This window comes from Chanodichthys erythropterus, chromosome 5 (assembly GCF_024489055.1).
Source record: "Chanodichthys erythropterus isolate Z2021 chromosome 5, ASM2448905v1, whole genome shotgun sequence".
Lineage (NCBI taxonomy): Eukaryota > Metazoa > Chordata > Actinopteri > Cypriniformes > Xenocyprididae > Chanodichthys > Chanodichthys erythropterus.
This window is the reverse complement of record NC_090225.1, coordinates 848,524-866,937: the sequence shown is the minus strand read 5'-3', so window position 1 is coordinate 866,937 and position 18,414 is coordinate 848,524. Positions and strand designations below refer to the sequence as shown.

At 38.2% G+C, this 18,414-nt stretch overlaps 1 protein-coding gene across 5 annotated transcripts in view; it reads left to right on the top strand.

Moving 5' to 3' along the window:
- LOC137020286 (arginyl-tRNA--protein transferase 1) overlaps positions 1–18,414 on the top strand; it is a 121,549-nt gene that overhangs the window by 46,394 nt on the left and 56,741 nt on the right. For all 5 annotated transcript variants that reach the window (XM_067385580.1, XM_067385577.1, XM_067385578.1 and 2 more), the window contains 2 exons: positions 10,587–10,768; positions 14,477–14,576. In XM_067385580.1, coding sequence (XP_067241681.1) covers positions 10,587–10,768; positions 14,477–14,576 — 282 coding nt within the window. The remainder of the gene's footprint in view (positions 1–10,586; positions 10,769–14,476; positions 14,577–18,414) is intronic.

The following is an 18,414-nucleotide window of genomic DNA, read 5'->3' as shown; positions in this document are numbered from 1 at the left end:
CAGCGCTCTCAGCGCTTCTCTACGGCCCGCATTTGAGGAGTAATTCTTTGACATTTAATGCTCTGCGGGAATAATCACTGTAGTCAATAAATGGGATGTAATATAATATAATGGCGGTATTTTATTTCTGCTGTACAATACTCGAGTCAGTTTTCTTTTGTGAATGTCTGACTCTGCTGTAGTGTGAGTCCTGGAATGTTCAGCAGTGTTCCCAAACTGAGAGGAAATTAGGTCTTACTCTTTATGGCTATCTGAAGTTTAATGATTACAAAATGATAAAGTTATGATTTAACATCAAAATAATTAAAACATTTGTATGATTTTTTTCATTGTGCTTTCTGCTCAGTTTCTGGGTATTTTATTGTAATCACATCCATCCATCCATCATTCTGTCCGTCTTTCCATCCATCCATCCATCATTCTGTCCGTCTTTCCATCCATCCATCCATCATTCTGTCCGTCTTTCCATCCATCCATCATCCATCAATCCATCATTCTGTCCATTTTTCTATCTGTCCATCGTTCTGTTCATCATTTCATCCATCATCCATCCATCCATTGTTCTGTCCATTTTTCTATCTGTCGTTCCATCCATCTATCCTTCTGTCCGTCTTTCGATCCATCATCCATCCATTGTTCTATTGTTCCTTCCATCCATCCATCCATCCATCCATCTATCCATCGTTCTGTCCATCTTCCTTACATCCATCCGCCATCCATTGTTCTGTCCATTTTTCTTTCTGTCTTCCCATCCATCCATCATTCCATCCATCCATCCATTGTTCTGTCCATTTTTCTTTCTGTCTTCCCATCCATCCATCATTCCATCCATCCATCCATTGTTCTGTCCATCCATCATTCTGTCCTTCATTCCATTATCCATCCATCCATTGTTCTGTCCATTTTTCTATCTGTCGTTCCATCCATCCATCATTCCATCTATCCATCCATTGTTTTGTCCTTCATTCCATCATCCATCCATCCATCCATCTATCCTTCTGTCCGTCTTTCGATCCATCATCCATCCATTGTTCTATTGTTCCTTCCATCCATCCATCCGTCCATCCATCTATCCATCGTTCTGTCCATCTTCCTTACATCCATCCGCCATCCATTGTTCTGTCCATTTTTCTATCTGTCTTTCCATCCATCCATCCATTGTTCTGTCCATCCATCATTCTGTCCTTCATTCCATCATCCATCCATCCATTGTTCTGTCCATTTTTCTATCTGTCGTTCCATCCATCCATCATTCCATCCATCCATCCATCCATTGTTCTGTCCATTTTTCTATCTGTCGTTCCATCCATCCATCATTCCATCCATCCATCCATCCATTGTTCTGTCCTTCATTCCATCATCCATCCATTCATTCATTGTTATGTCCATCCATCCATCATTCTGTCTGTGTCTTTCCATCCATCCATTATTCTGTCCTTCATTCCATCCATCCATCCATCCATTGTTCTGTCCATTTTTCTATCTGTCATTCCGTCCATCCATCCGTCCATCCATCCATCCATCGTTCTGTTGTTCCTTCCATCGATCCATCCATTCATCGTTCTGTCCATCTTCCTTCCATCCATCCATCCATCATCCGTTCTGTCCATTTTTCTATCTGTCGTTCCATCCATCCATCAATCATTCTGTCTGTCTTTCCATCATCCATCCATCCATCCATCCATCCATCATCCATCCATCCATTGTTCTGTCCATCCATCATTCTGTCCTTCATTCCATCCATCCATCCATCCATTGTTTTTTCTATCTGTCGTTCCATCCATCCATCATTCTGTCCGTCTTTCCATCCATCCATCCATCCATCCATCCATCCATCCATCCATCCATCAATCCTTCTGTCCGTCTTTCCATCATCCATCCATCCATCCATCCATCCATCAATCCTTCTGTCCGTCTTTCCATCATCCATCCATCCATCCATCCATTGTTCTGTCCTTCCGTCATTCAATCATTCCATCCATCTGTCATTCTTTCCGTCTTTCCGTCCGTCCGTCCATCCATCCCTCTGTCTGTCCAATAATTTGGACATTTGCAATCTCCTTTTCTTTTCTTTTCTTTTCTTTTCTTTTCTTTTCTTTTCTTTTCTTTTCTTTTCTTTTCTTTTCTTTTCTTTTCTTTTCTTTTCTTTTCTTTTTTCTTTTCTTCTCAAACTTTCCTGCATGTATTAACCTCTCTTGTTGTTTGTACGCATAGAAGAGCCATTGTATCGTTCATGAAAGAGGAACATTAACTACCCCAGCCTCCTGACAAACAGCCTGTTGACGTCCCCTACGCCGACTGCAAACGGTCGCTTAGCACGCCACTACACGGCTGAGAAAGCCGGCCAAACAAAGACCGGCACAGGGCGGCATATGCTTGTGATTTGGGCCCCTGCCTTTATTGTTGGCTTCATCACTGTTTTGCTTGCCTTCACAGTGGCACAGACGCAGTCATTAGGCTGTCCGGCAAGGTGATCCCGGGGTCAAGGTGACGCCATTTCCCGCACTTAGGTCATGGCTGCATAAACATGCCTGAGACTTTTACCATGAAATACTTCTGCGGAGGCTGCATTTCATTAAAACAGAGCGAAAACACAATCTAGAACATACCGTCAGATCATTATGGATGAAAGATGGGCAGCTGTCAGGTGGTGCTGAGAGCTTAACGTTCCTTTAGCGGTTCTCCGCTGCCGGAGGGTAAGTTAGCATGACATGCGGTGGTTTGAGTCCAGTCTGGTTCTGACAGAAACGAAGCCCGGCACATGTGGTGCCAAAAGCCAGGCTAAGAATGGGTTCTCAGTTTCACCGCAGGCCCTTCATCATCACCGCTAGCCACGCTATGAAAGCACCTTCATCTTGAGCGGCTGTGCGTACTTAATACTGACAGCTAGTTTAAACTGCAACCAACTGGACAAGCATGCCGAATGAAAATAAGTAAACTATACATGTGGAATGTGGTCCTCGGCGAGCAAAATGAGGGGTTTACTGTAACACTTCTCCAGGAAGCGGGAAGGGATGCTGTGAACCATGCCAGTTTAGCAGTGGAGCAAAGATTATACTTTGAAAGATACTAGTTTTTATGGCACTGAATGGCACTTGAATTTAAAATAAATTAATATTGCATCCTCCTAGAGTGCTAAAATCTGTTTTGTGCCTGTATAATATACTGATAAAACCACCGTAATTATACAGAGACACATGATGTTCATCACAAGCTGAGCTATAGATATGCTATAATGCTGTATTTGTATAGCATTATTTGCCTTTTCTGTGAAGCTGTTTTGAAATGTTTCAAAGAAAATGCATGTTTCAAAACATATAGAAGTATAAGAAGGGCGAACACTGTTGTATACTGTGAGGAAATACTGTGTGATACTATAATAATGTAATAAACATTAATTAAACAACATATGATGGAACATAAAAGCTACATTTAAATAACTGATAACAAAACCTTTATCAAGAAACCAATAAATATCATTATTTAAATGAAATATCAAATCAAATACGCCAATGCGTTTGTAAAATACAGCATTTTACTACAAATTTCGTTCAATATAGCCAATATGAGAAAATTGTATATCATTAGACTGTGCATGATGCCCTGAATTGAATGAGATTAACTTTTCTTTATTGTGTTTTCTTTTGTCAACCTGTTGAAGACCATTTTTTTTTTTTTTTTGGACAAAATGTTCAGAAGTTATAAGCAAAAATAGCCATTTTCCGTATCTCCAGACCAGTAGGTGGCGCTGTGCCGAAATGCAGCATGTAATCTCAGGTCATGGTTGTGACAACATGGACCAAGAGATAGCCTTACGTCTATTTTCGCAAGCGCTACACATAATTTCTTCGCAAGATTTTCGAAAACGGTTTGACTAATCGACTTGAATTCCACAACTTTTTGTCTGCATGGTCAGAAGATGATCTTTTCATGAAAATCGTAGCAACTGACTTGGAGGAGTTTGAAAAAGTAGGTTTTTCAAAAAATTCAAAATACCGGGAGAATTTTAACTGCAGTCACACCTTTACCATTAAGGGACAATATTTGCCCCCTAAATTGATTTTCCAGTGCATATCTTTACCTTTATGAATGACTTTATAAAACAAATAAGGTTTTAAATAAAAAAAAAATGTTCAATAGAGAAATATGCAATGATGGTAAAACTAAGTAAAACTTTTTAAATATTAAACTAAAACCGCCAGTAGGTGGCATTAAGTCACTGTTTTTATGAGTGAGTCATTGAATCATTCATTCAGTAACGAAGCAAGTGGCTGTGAATGAATCATTGAATCATTGACTCTCACGATTCATTCAAAGCCGCAGAATTATTCGCGAATAAATACTGACAGTACTGTGTTTAAAATGTGCGTTTTATTTTTTGACCGGTTGTATAATAATGTCACGTTTGCAGTCATGTGGATATTTGGGAACAATTGTGTTCTTGCTCGTTATCATCATTAAATACAAGAACGCGCACACGGCATGCTTTTGTATCGGAGAAAGTTTGAGTCTTAAATCGAAATTAATCCACTATCTGTGTCTATATTTGTTCTTCATGCGAGTAAGTGCTCAATCCCCACTTTTACAAAGGTGCATTGTCGAGAACGGCAGTAATTTAGTGCGATTTAAGGCAGCAGATTCTGCACGCGATCTATCCTATGCTGCTTGTGTGGATACAGTCATTTTTGACTGCAAATGATGAGGTAATCTGATTAAATGTGCTGGATTTACGGCATTTTGGCAGTTAGATGCTCGGTTTTAATATTACTTTAAGTTAGAAATTATATGAACTACTCAGCATATGTTTGTGTACCCCCTTTTGTCACTTCACGTACCCCAGTTTGGGAACCACTGATGTAGGTACTCAAAAATTGGTGTGTTTAATGTTGAGACTGACCTCTATCAGTTTGCCAAACTTTTCCGCAAGCTGATCTATGGGCTGCCATAGACGATAATAAGAATGCCAGTGATTACAATAGTAATAATACGATAACAAATACCAGTTTGCTGTATCAAGTAGTATAACGGGCTGTTTTTGTGCAGGTGAAATAACTGGAAGCACATGACACTGGAAAGTTACAAATAGCCACACCCTCTCTCTCTCGCATTAAAAATAAGGGGGATAAAATGTTTTTCCACAGTATATAGAAAGGGGCCTTGCCGTTAACCAATTAAAAGGTTTTTACTGTCGCATTTTTACTCTTAACATTACAAAAATTTTTTACAGTGTAGGTTTGAACATTGTGAGTAGCATTTGTGATGTTTCTGTGTTGGTTTTAATTTGGAGGTGAGTGACCGTGGCGCAGCAGTGTCTAAAGCCTCTCATACTGAACAGATTGGCCGAGCCGCTCCCCTGGTGTTGTGATAACGAGCCGCCTTCCTGCAGGGCTAACTGGACCCAGATGGGCCGAGGGGGCCGCGGAGAGATCCCGTTACGGCTACGGCTCCGAAGGCCCCTCCCGCCGAGCCGTTTGAAGTCTCATTTGTGGACCAGGGCGAATAAAGCGCCCTCCTCGATAAGCCACTTGATTGAAAAAAGACAGCGTGAAGGTTTGAGTGGGAAATACGATATCGGCCAGGTAACGGTTTGGGGTTTTACGGCCGTCCAAAATAGCAGACGTATATTCAGACATAAGTGCGTTTATGTCACATGAAGAATGTGGGCTTTTATCTTCAGACACAACAGTATGTTTTTCTTTTGGAGTGGTTTCACTTACTGCCACCCCTGGTTCACACACATTCACACACACAGGGTAAAAACGGCTCCTCTGTTCCCTCCTGCACAGGCTTCAGTGTGGAGATTGATTTTGTTCATGCAAGGATTTTTATTAAATCGCCCCTCGTAGTTTCTCGTAGATCGTGCACACACACACACACACACACACACACACACACACACACACACACACACACACACACACACACACACACACACACACACACACACACACACACACACACACACACACACCTCCACTCTCAGCCCACATGTGGGATCTATTAGTGAGCTACTGTACACCCTGTGTTTCTCTGCTTGCACAGACTTTCAAATCGTTAGAGCATTGATTTGACTCATTTCTACACAGGAACATACACTACCAGTCGAACGTTTGGAAACATTACTATTTTTAATGTTTTTGAACAATAAAAAGTCTATTATGCTCATTAAGGCTGCATTTATTTCATAATAAATACAGAAAAAACAATAATATTGTGATATTGTGAAATATTATTACAATTTAAAATTATGGTTTTCTATTTTCATATACTTTAAAATATAATTTATTTCTGTGATCAAAGCTGAATTTTCAGCATCATTACTCCAGTCTTCAGTGTCACATGATCCTTCAGAAATCATTCTGATATGATGATTTATTATCAATGTTGGAAACAGTTGTGCTGCTTAATATTATTTTATACTTTTTCAGGATTCTTTGATGAATAAAAAGTGAAATAAATATCAGCATTTATTTAAAATAGAAATCTTTTGTAACAATAAACTATACTGTTCAAAAGTTTGGGGTCAGTAATTTTTTTTCTTTTATTTTTTTTAAATATATTAATACTTTTATTCAGCACGGATGTGTTAAATTGATAAAAAGTGATAGTAAAGATTTATATTGTTAGAAAATATTTAGATTTTGAATAAATGCTGTTCTTTTTAACCTTTTATTCATCAGTGAGTCCTGAAAACAGGTTATAAAATAATATGAAGCAGCACAACTGTTTCCAACATTGATAATAAATCATCATATCAGAATGATTTCTGAAGGATCATGTGACACTGAAGACTGGAGTAATGATGCTGAAAATACACAGGAATAAATTATATTTTAAAGTATATGAAAATAGAAAACCATAATTTTAAATTGTAATAATATTTCACAATATTATAGTTTTTTCTGTATTTATAATGAAATAAATGCAGCCTTAATGAGCATAAGAGACTTAAATAACATTAAAAATAGTAATGTTCCCAAACTTTTGACTGGTAGTGTATTTCACAATGTTTTCAACGATTTTAATTGATTTGCATGATAATACTAGTTTGAAGATTTGACTAAATTTAATATTTTTCTTAATGCATGTTCCTGGTCTTGTTCTGCACAATTCATCAGTAAGTACACAAAAAAATTAAAATGTAATGACATCACCAGTTCAGCCCCCCCTCTCCAGCCATTTTCACCATCTAAACAAATCCTGATAAATAAAAGTCTTGTTCTTTTCTAATCAATTATCCTGTTTTACTCTAATGTTTGTCACATGGATAAAATTGTGACTAAAAAGCTCCTTTGGTAGGCCTCCCTTTTTAATAAGCTCTTTATTATATTTATGGCCAAGTCAAACCAATGTGTCACAATTCACTAGTGTTTCTACATGAGTTAGTTTTAGTAGGACCAGTGTCTGTTCCCTGCAAATGATCTATTCAGACTGAAAACTCGTATTAGATTTGTTCATTAGTTGTTTATTAATTGGCAGGTATTTAGAAAAGCCCAATCCATCTTAATAGTTAGTTCCCATCCTCTCTATTCTGAGTTTCAGTTTTTATCCTCAGGATCTCGGTTAGGATTTTCCTCTGTTAGGAGTATCAGATACAAACATTGATTCATTCCCACTTCTATTTTTCTGTTAAATTCAGGCATGGTTGTTGTTTGGGCCTGTTGTTGTCTTGAAATTTATTGCAATCTATTCTTTTTTTTGTATGCTGGTTTTACTACAAAACCAATTACACTTCGGGGACACAAGCAAATGAAGATAGCAGTGTGATACGGCTGTGTACTGCCATATCACATGGCTACGAGTGAGATATTGCGTTTATACAACAATTCAACAGCACAAGTATGTAAATAAGAAATCTTTGAAAACCCTCTTTTGTGAGGAACTACTTCCTTCTGCCAAGGATTCAAAGTTGACCGTTTAATAAATTTGGAAACGCCCTAGAAAAGTGGGGCATGAATATTGGCATGAATCCTTTTTAATTTGTGATAATGTTGCACTGATTAGGGACAACACAAACTACCAAAACATATTACGTAAAATTTTATTTTATTAACGAAGGATGGTTGAGTCGCTTCATTGAAGCTTATTGTATAATGTAGAGTATGATGATATTATGAGAGGGAGATCGACTAAAAGAGTGTATTACCTGCATCTGATATTGCATTCATTCTTCGGGTCGACGTCCATAATATTAAATCCATTATTAATAATCATTTTGAATGTCTACTGAGGAAAGCGATATCTTTGTCCTTTTAAAAGTTAAGGGGATTTCCCATAGCGCTAAAACAGCTTCCTTGTTCTGACTCACTCATAGAGTCTTTGCCGCCATCTAACGGCATAATAATATAACTTTCACTGATACTATTGACGGACCCTTTCTTAATAACAAATACAGCATATTATTTATATAAAATAATAATTATTGAACAACAAAATTTAAATTAAGAACAATAGCCATTATAAAAGACATTACGACAAGAAAACAAACCAAATCAAGCAAAACACTAGCAAACAATTCAGTCAAATGTACAAAAGTAGCGCTCTAGTACAGGATTTAAAGGTGCCCTAGAATTAAAAATTGAATTTACCTCGGCATAGTTGAATAACAAGAGTTCAGTACATGGAAATGACATACAGTGAGTCTCAAACTCCATTGTTTCCTCCTTCTTATATAAACGACTGTTACGTAACAGTCGGGATCATTAATATGTACGCCCCCAATATTTGCATATGCCAGCCCATGTTCAAGGCATTACACAAGGGCAGCCAGTATTAACGTCTGGATCTGTGCACAGCTGAATCATCAGACTAGGTAAGCAAGCAAGAACAATAGTGAAAAATGTCAGATGGAGCAATAATAACTGACATGATCCATGATATGATATTTTTAGTGATTTTTAGTGTCTTTCTAAATGTTTCGTTAGCATGTTGCTAATGTACTGTTAAATGTGGTTAAAGTTACCATCGTTTATTACTGTATTCATGGAGACAAGAGCCGTCGCTATTTTCATTATTAAACACTTGCAGTCTGTATAATTCATAAACACAACTCCATTCTTTATAAATCTCTCCAACAGTGTGTAATGTTAGCTTTAGCCACGGAGCGCTATCAAACTCATTCAGAATCAAATGTAAACATCCAAATAAATACTATACTCACATGATCCGACGCATGCATGCAGTATGCATGACGAACATCTTGTAAAGATCCATTTGAGGGTTATATTAGCTGTGTGAACTTTGTTTATGTAATGTATTATAGAGTCGCGAGCTTGATGGGCAGGGAGCACGAGATTTAAAGGGCCAGCAGCCCCTAAATCAGTGCATAGTTAATGATGCACCAAAATAGGCAGTTAAAAAAATTTAATTAAAAAAATCTATGGGGTATTTTGAGCTGAAACTTCACAGACACATTCAGGGGACACCTTAGACTTATATTACATCTTTTAAAAAAAGTTCAATGGCACCTTTAAGTTCAGTATAGCCTAAATATAAAGTTATGAAACTTAATTTTCCCCTTAACCCAAATAGTTTTGCTCTGGAACAAGTTAATAAAACCAAAGATTGCCTGTTTGATGTATCTTAAATGAATCATATGTTTAACCACTATCTACATAAGAGCCAGCAGCAAATACCTGAAGGACTGGCTGAGATGAAGCTGTTCTCGGCGGGTATACGAGCTCTGAACGACCTGGAGCTCACATCTGCTAAAGCGTCAAAACAAATTGTATAATAGGCAGTATGTTTAGTCACATAATTGAGGTCTAAATACAACTGTTACAACAAATACAACTGTTCTTATGTCACAAAATGTAGTTTTAAGAGTATCTAAATACTCTTAAAACTACATTTTGTGACATAAGAACAGTTGTATTTGTTAAAAATCTGATATTTTAAATATAAATGCTATATTATATATATACTCTGCCCTCCAAAAGTTTGGAAACGCTCTAGAAAAGTGGGGTTTTGGACAATATTGGCATGAATCCTTTTTAATTTGTGATATTTTGCACCGATAAGGGACAACACAAACTACCAAAACACATTTTATTACATAAACAGTTTATACATAGAAAATCCAGCATTAGCAGCTCTCTGACCTAAACTGGGTTCTGATTGGTTCATTGTATTCTAAACTTAATTGGCAATCAATTGTTGAAGCTATTAAGGTGTGCTGACCCAAAAATCCTTTACAAACCTGGGCCAAGTTTGAACCAGTAACCAGCATCACCTGACTTTGACATGTATATATTGCCATTATTATGTAATCAAAATGAAAATTATTATTGCTGGTCTTCAATAATAATGTCAAGTTACTGTAATGTATTTGCACCAAAAAATGATAAGGATTTATGCTTACACACTTTGCCAGGGGTGTTTCCAAACTTTTGGAGGGCAGTGTATGTGTGTGTTTTAATTTAAATTAATAATAAATATATAATGTGGGTGATGTATACTTGAGTCTGACCTACATAATTTTCTAAATTCCTATTAATTTTGGGCAAAGGCGTAAATAAAGGAATTCATTTAATTGTATACTAATGAAATCGTTATAGTAATAATTATATCCTCTGTCTTTCTCCCAGGCTGAGACCGCTCCTGATGGTCCTGATGTGGGCTACGGCTCGTTCCATCAGCAGTACTGGTTGGATGGCAGGATAGTAGCCGTGGGGGTCCTGGACATCCTGCCCTCCTGTGTGTCGTCCGTGTACCTCTACTACCACCCCGACTTCTCCTCGCTCTCATTGGGCACCTACTCTGCGCTCAGGTTTGTGTCTCTGTCTCACTGCTGCTCACTAATCTTTCAGCATTTTAGGCTGATGTTCAGAAAGGTGAGTTTTAACCAAAAAAACAGCTTTTTGGTTACCAGCTTAAACCTTTAACCACTAGGCTACACTACCTCCCAACAAAAGTTTAAAAGCATTAATGTTGCAGATTTTGTCTTTGAAGAGGAATATCACAGGAGTGCATCCTGATCTTCCTGTCCTTTAGTGCAGAATCTTGTCTCTGGTAGAGTTTTGAATGCATCTTATTTTCAAACGCTACCACACACACCCACAGTTACAGGTCTGTATTTCTTTGTCTCACATGTGCTTAAATATTTCACATGGGAGGCTCACCTGATTAGGTTACACTTTACAGGAGGTGCCAGATGTGTGTGTGTGTTTTGGGTGTTTGGAGGAGCCTCATTTCTCACAGAGAGAAGAATCAAAAGAAGGCTAAGGGAGAGAAAGCGTGAGGGAGAAGTGGAGATTGTGCCCGGAGCAGCTGGTGTCAGCCGCGGGGTCAGCGTCTTTGTGCTGTTGTGTGTCAGTGTGATTGAGTGAGACCGTCTGAGCGCAGGATGTGACACTGTTCAGTAATGTGTCTCCATGCTGCGCCGGACAGTGTAAATAATGATGAATGGGCCAGCAAAGATCAACAAAATGTGAGTTGAAACGTGCTGAAAATTAATTTTCACACTTAATTCTGTTCAAATCCTTGTTTGAATCTTATTCAAATTTGTCCTTGGCATATTTTAACCCCTAAATCATTTAATAAATCAGAATATGCATAAATAAGAAATTATAGTTTACATAAATAAGGTTATTTAGATTTTTGTAAAGGATCATTTAAATGACATTTCCCTCCAAAAATTCCCATATTGATGGGGGAAAATGTATATATATATATATATATATATATATATATATATATAAAACTTAAAATAAATTATTGTATTTTAAAAGCAGTATAAAATATAAATAAATACTTCACAGTTTAAGTAGGCTACAGTATTTTTATTGAATATGGTTATAAGAATTTATGGTGAAAATATGCAAACATTATATGTGACCCTGGACCACAAAAGCAGTCATAAGGGTCAATTTTTTGACATTTAAATTTATACATCATCTGAAAGCTGAATAAATAAGCTTTCCATTGATTTATAGTTTGTATTTGAAAATCTGGAATCTGAGGGTGCAAAAAATATTGAGAAAATCACCTTTAAAATTGTTCAAATGAAGTCCTTAGCAAATCATATCCACTTGAACGAAAAATACATTTTTGACATATATATGGCAGGAAAACAAAATATCTGTATACTTTATATCCTAATGATTTTTGGCATAAAAGAAAAATAATTTTGCATCCCTTATAATGCATTGTTGGCTATTGCTACAAATATACCCATGTGACTCATTATGACTGGTTTTGTGTTCCAGATATCTGAGAAATCATGACAAATTCAAATTCTCCCTCTTAATCAATACATATTTCTTGTTTTTTATTAAATTTATCTTTAAAACATCCTTTAAAGAAGATAAATTTACATTTATTTTAATACATTGCAGTTATGTTTTTAATAAACTTATATAATTTCTATTGTTTCATTGACTGCTATTTTGTTTACATCTCCAATAATAGTTAGACATTGTGTTGTGTAGATTCAGGAAATATGGTCCACACATCTCCTGCTGTGTGTGTGTGTGTGTGTGTGTGTGTGTGTGTGTGTGTGTGTGTGTGTGTGTGTGTGTGTGTGTGTGTGTGTGTGTGTGTGACACATTAATATTAAGCAGACGTCTTGTCTGTGGTGAGCGCTGTGGCATAATTGGCTTGTGTAGGGGTGTCAGTCCTCTGAAGAGGAGATAATGGAGGCTTCAAACTGCTGCCAGCGCGAGCGGGTGGGGACGGGGGTTCAAATCGAGGAGGGGGGGGGCTGCCCTTTCTTTCTGTCCCTCTTTCTTTCTGTCCTTCTTTTTTGTGAATGGGTTCTACAGCCTCTTCTTATCCGTCTCTCATTCATGGAGAGCCAGGCTTTGTCACCAGGGGATGGGAACCCGGGAACCTGGCAGCGACCGCATGACCTTCCAGCACCTCGCTGTTTGTCGTCGCTCCTTTTCCCTTCTCTATTTTCCTCTTTCATTTTCCACTACTTTTATTTTGCTTTGGCTTCTCTCTCTTCCTCTCCTTTTCCCCGCAAAAAAAAAAAAAAAGATTTCTCCCCCTAATTTTTGGGAAGACAGAGAGTTTGAGGTGTACAAAATGCAGGAGAAGAGAGAAGAAAGAGCAGGATTTATTTATGGAAAAGAGAAACATGTTTGTGCAGGGAATAAAGCAAGAACTGAAAAGAGAGAGAGAGGATTGCTCGCAGGAGGAAGTATAAATCTCCTCTATTTTTCCTCCTGTTTTTATTTTCTCAGCTCCCTTTTGTTTTTCTTTTTCAGCACTTCCAGATATACATTTAAATGGCTGTTTATCAGAGGAAGCAGTTGATCTGATCTGTATGCAGCGAGTCAGTTGACGTTTTATCTACTGTTAAGAATTAAAATTTACTCTCCTCCATGTCATCCAAGATGTTCATGTCTGTCTTTCTTCAGAAATGAAGGAAATCATTCCAGGATTTTTCTCCATATAGTGGACTTCACTGGGGTTCAGCGGGTTGAAGGTCCAAATGTCAGTTTCAGTGCAGCTTCAAAGAGCTCTACATGATCCCAGACGAGGAATAAGAGTCTGATCTAGAGAAACCATCAGACATTTACTAAAAAAAAAACATTACACACTTTTTAACCACAAATGCTCGTCTTGCACTGCTCTGTGATGCTCTGATCTGTAACGTTTCTGCTTGTTTGCAATGCAATTGTACATAAAGAACTGGTGTTTGAATAAGTACAGCGTTTTCTGTGATGCGCCACGCATTACGTAATCATGTTGGAAAAGTCACGCGTGACGTAGGCGGAAGTACCGCGAAAAAATCTCACTTTCTCCTCCAACTTCAAAATCATCCAACATTGTTTTTATCTTTTTTTGTTAAAGGCCGTTTGACTTTCACTTTGTAAACACTGGATCGGTACTTCCGCCTACATCACATGACCTTTCCAACATGATTACGTATCACAGAGCAGTGCAAGACGAGCATTTGTGGTTAAAAAGTATATAAATGTTTATTCTTTTTTAGAAAATGTCCGATGGTTTCTCTAGATGAGACTCTTATTCCTCGTCTGGGATCATGTAGAGCTCTTTGAAGCTGCACTGAAACTGACATTTGGACCTTCAACCCGTTGAACCCCAGTGAAGTCCACTATATGGAGAAACATCCTGGAATGATTTCCTCAAAAACCTTCATTTCTTTTCCACTGAAGAAAGAAAGACATCTTGGATGACATGGAGGAGAGTAAACTATCAAGAAATTTAAACTCTACAGTGAACTATTCCTTTAAAAACCCTGTTTAAAAATCTTGAAATTTGAAGTGTCATATCTCTAAATATCACAAAATCCCTAAAATATTATATTGTAACACAAATGTAAAGAAATCTGTCAAACTACATGGATAAACTCTGCAAGAGTAAGCGAATGTCTTATTTACCGGCCGGTCTAAAACTGTCACAGTGATTTTATCAGTGGATATTTGTAGCATTAAATCAGCATTACATTCTCCTCACATCAAACTAACGAAGCCTGTAATCATGATTTCTGCTCTCGTTCTCTCTGCAGGGAGATTGCCTTCACCAGGCAGTTGCAGCAGCAGTCGCCCAAACTCGCCTACTACTATCTGGGTTTCTACGTGCACTCGTGTCCCAAGATGCGCTATAAGGTACGTCTCTGAACCGACATCAACCTTCATTTCTTTTCATCTTCTGTTTGCCCGGGTCAGCATCATCTAATCTTGCTGGAATGACCGATGTACTGCGATTTTTGCAACGAAATAACTGAAAGCTTCTGCGCTTTGCTGAATGTTAAAACAAGATGCATCAAAATCAAGTCATTCTAGCGGGAGCAAGCGTACACTTCCTTGAATATTTTATATGCTTGTGTAGTCTCCATCACGAGGCAGGCCGCAGTGGTTGTATAATCGACGGGTGGCGCTCTGTTTTGGAGCTGAAACAGACACCTGTTAAAGGTGTTAATCCTCTGTCGTCCGCCGGCGTCACACCTCTGCGCTCGTGATCTGTTTCTCTCATTACTGCTCCCCGAAGACTCGCCCTGGAGCGATCGCTGTGCCACACTTCTGGAAACCTGCTCCGCCACAGGAAATATCTCTTCCCCTTTTCCTGTGTGATGGTACAGTAGATATCAGTGTTATTTTAGTTGTATTTGTATACTATTAGAGTATTTATTAATATTATGTTCAGTTTTAGTCATTATAGTACTTAATCATTTTCATTAAGTTTAAGTTTTTCTTCTAATATTGATATTTTGTTTCAGCTTTAATTAGTTTCCAGTTTTTGGCTTCCATTTTAGTTAACAATAACAGCACTAGGGAGGAGTGAGGAAAGACCATTGAAAACACATTATCTCTTTCTTTCTCCTCTTTTCTTCCCCTCATTTGTTGTGTATTCGAAGTACTTGTATAGCCATGGATGTTTTAGAATGGCATTCAAGAGCTGTCACTCTTCAGTTTGGTTTGAGACGCCTTCAACTCAATTCATTTGGATGTAACAATTGTTTCCGATCTATTAATATTTGCCAAAAATGCAACACTAGTGACACTTCTTTAACAAGTCTACATTTTCTTTCCTCTTGTTTTTTGAGGAGTTGCATTGGTGGTAAAACTTTAGTTTGAGTGGATTGGCACACATGACTGGGCAATATTTGAGGCAAGCTATTAATTTTGAGCATCTGGTGTATTTGAATGACTAAACATGTTTTTCATTTGTTTTACAAAATGGTGTAAAGTTTAAATTATTTCTCTAGTAATTGGTGGTAATTATTTTCTGCTACCAATATAGCTCCATCCATCCATCCATCCATCCATCCATCCAATCGTTTCATCCATCCATCATCCAATCATTCCATCCATCCATCCATCCATCCATCCAATCATTCATCCATCCATCCATCCATTCATCCATCCAATCATTCCATTCCATCCATCCATTCATCCATCCATCCATCCAATCATTCATCCATCCATCCATCCATCCATTCATCCATCCAATCATTCCATTCCATCCATCCATTCATCCATCCATCCATCCAATCATTCATCAATCCATCCATCCATCCATTCATCCATCCAATCATTCCATTCCATCCATCCATTCATCCATCCATCCATCCAATCATTCATCCATCCATCCATCCATTCATCCATCCAATCATTCCATTCCATTCCATCCATCCATTCATCCATCCATCCATCCATCCAATCATTCATCCATCCATCCATCCATTCATCCATCCAATCATTCCATCCATCCATCCATTCATCCAATCATTCCATCCATCCATCCATCCATCCATCCATCCATCCAATCATTCATCCATCCATCCATCCATTCATCCATCCAATCATTCCATTCCATCCATCCATCCATCCAATCATTCATCCATCCATCCATCCATCCATCCATCCATCCATCCATCCATTCATCCATCCAATCATTCCATCCATCCATCCATTCATCCAATCATTCCATCCATCCATCCATCCATCATCCATCCATCCATCCATCCATCCATCCATCCATCCATCCATCCATCCATCCAATCATTCATCCATCCATCCATTCATCCATCCAATCATTCCATCCATTCATCCATCCATCCATCCATCCATCCAATCATTCATCCATCCAATCATTCCATCCATCCAATCATTCATCCATCCAATCATTCCATCCATCCATCCATTCATCCATCCAATCATTCCATTCATCCATCCATCCATCCATCCAGTCATTCATCCATCCATCCATTCATCCATCCAATCATTCCATCCATCCATTCATCCATCCAATCATTCATCCATCCATCCATCCGTCCATCATTGCGTCCATCCATATTGTCTAGCACAGTGGTTCCCAAACTGGGGTACGTGAGGTGACAAAAGGGGGTACGCGAACAAAATGCTGAGTAGTTCATTTAATTCTCCCTTAAAGTAATATTAAAACCGAGCATCTAACTGCCAAAATGCCGTAAATCCAGCACATTTAATCAGATTACCTCATCATTTGCAGTCAAAAATGACTGTATCCACACAAGCAGCATAGGATAGATCGCGTGCAGAATCTGCTGCCTTAAATCTTGCTAAATTACTGCCGTTCTCGACAATGCACCTTTGTAAAAGTGGGGATTGAGCACTTACTCGCATGAAGAACAAATATAGACACAGATAGTGGATTAATTTCGATTTAAGACTCAAACTTTCTCCAATACAAAAACATGCCTTCTTGTTCTTGTATTTAATGATGATAACGAGCAAGAATGCAATTGCTCCCAAATATCCACATGACTGCAAATGTGACATTATTATACAACCGGTCAAAAAATAAAACGCACATTTTAAACACAGTACTGTCAGTATTTACTCTATTTTGAAGTAAATAATAGTTCTAACGAAAACCACAGCAGAACTACAACACACGTCTGTGTTTCGCGAACAATTCTGCAGCTTTGAACGAATCGTGAGAGTCAATGATTCAATGATTCATTCACAGCCACTTGCTTCGTTACTGAATGAATGATTCAATGACTCACTCATAAAAACAGTGACTTGCTGCCACCTACTGGCGGTTTTAGTGTAATATTTAAACATTTTACTTAGTTTTACCATCATTGCATATTTCTCTATTGAAATTTTTTTTAAATTTTAAACATTATTTATTTTATAAAGTTATTCATAAAGGAAAAAAAACACGCACTGGAAAATCAATTTAGGGGGCAAATATTGTCCCTTAATGGTAAAGGTGTGACTGCCGTCGAAGTGGAAGAGAGGGGGTACGCAGAAGGATGGTGATCCCTTCAGGGGGTACTCCACGATAAAAAGTTTCTTGAAGCACATACATTTCTTAAAGACTGCAAACTGATGATCAGATCTGCCTCCATTTAGTTGGCAACGTCCAACTTCCTATGATCGAATCAGTTCCTGAAAGGACTAAATCAAGGCATGCCCTACCTTTTTTTTTTTCTCATTCCAGAAGTCATTTCATTTGGATATACGTCACAATAGGGAAGAAATATCGCAAGTTTGCTCACTAGGGGATTTTTTAGCATTATTTCATAGTTTTAGCATTGCCAAACTCAAGTCATTTGACAACACAAAATGTTCTTAAATTTTGCTGGAACACTTACTCTGGATTGTGGAAAGCTAATATATTTGACTTACAGTGAACCCAGCGTCAGACTGACCTGCAGAATTCATCAGCGCTATCTCTCTATCACAAATCGCATGCCTGATTTTCAGCCCTTAAGCCTCTAGGTGCGGACAGGCCATGGAAAATGTTGAGGTATGCTTCCAGATTTGGCTCTGTTGTGTAGCTTATTGAGTTTCTGACACCGTTAGCTGTTCCTGCGACGTGTTCTGCAGCCTCGCACTTGGCTCGTAGTTGGTTTTCAGCATCTTTTGCGAACAAGGGACTTGGAGCTGTGTTCGAGCTGGGCCGCAGGATGATGGGAAAGCGGTCCAGCGGGAACTCGGTGTAAGTGCTTGC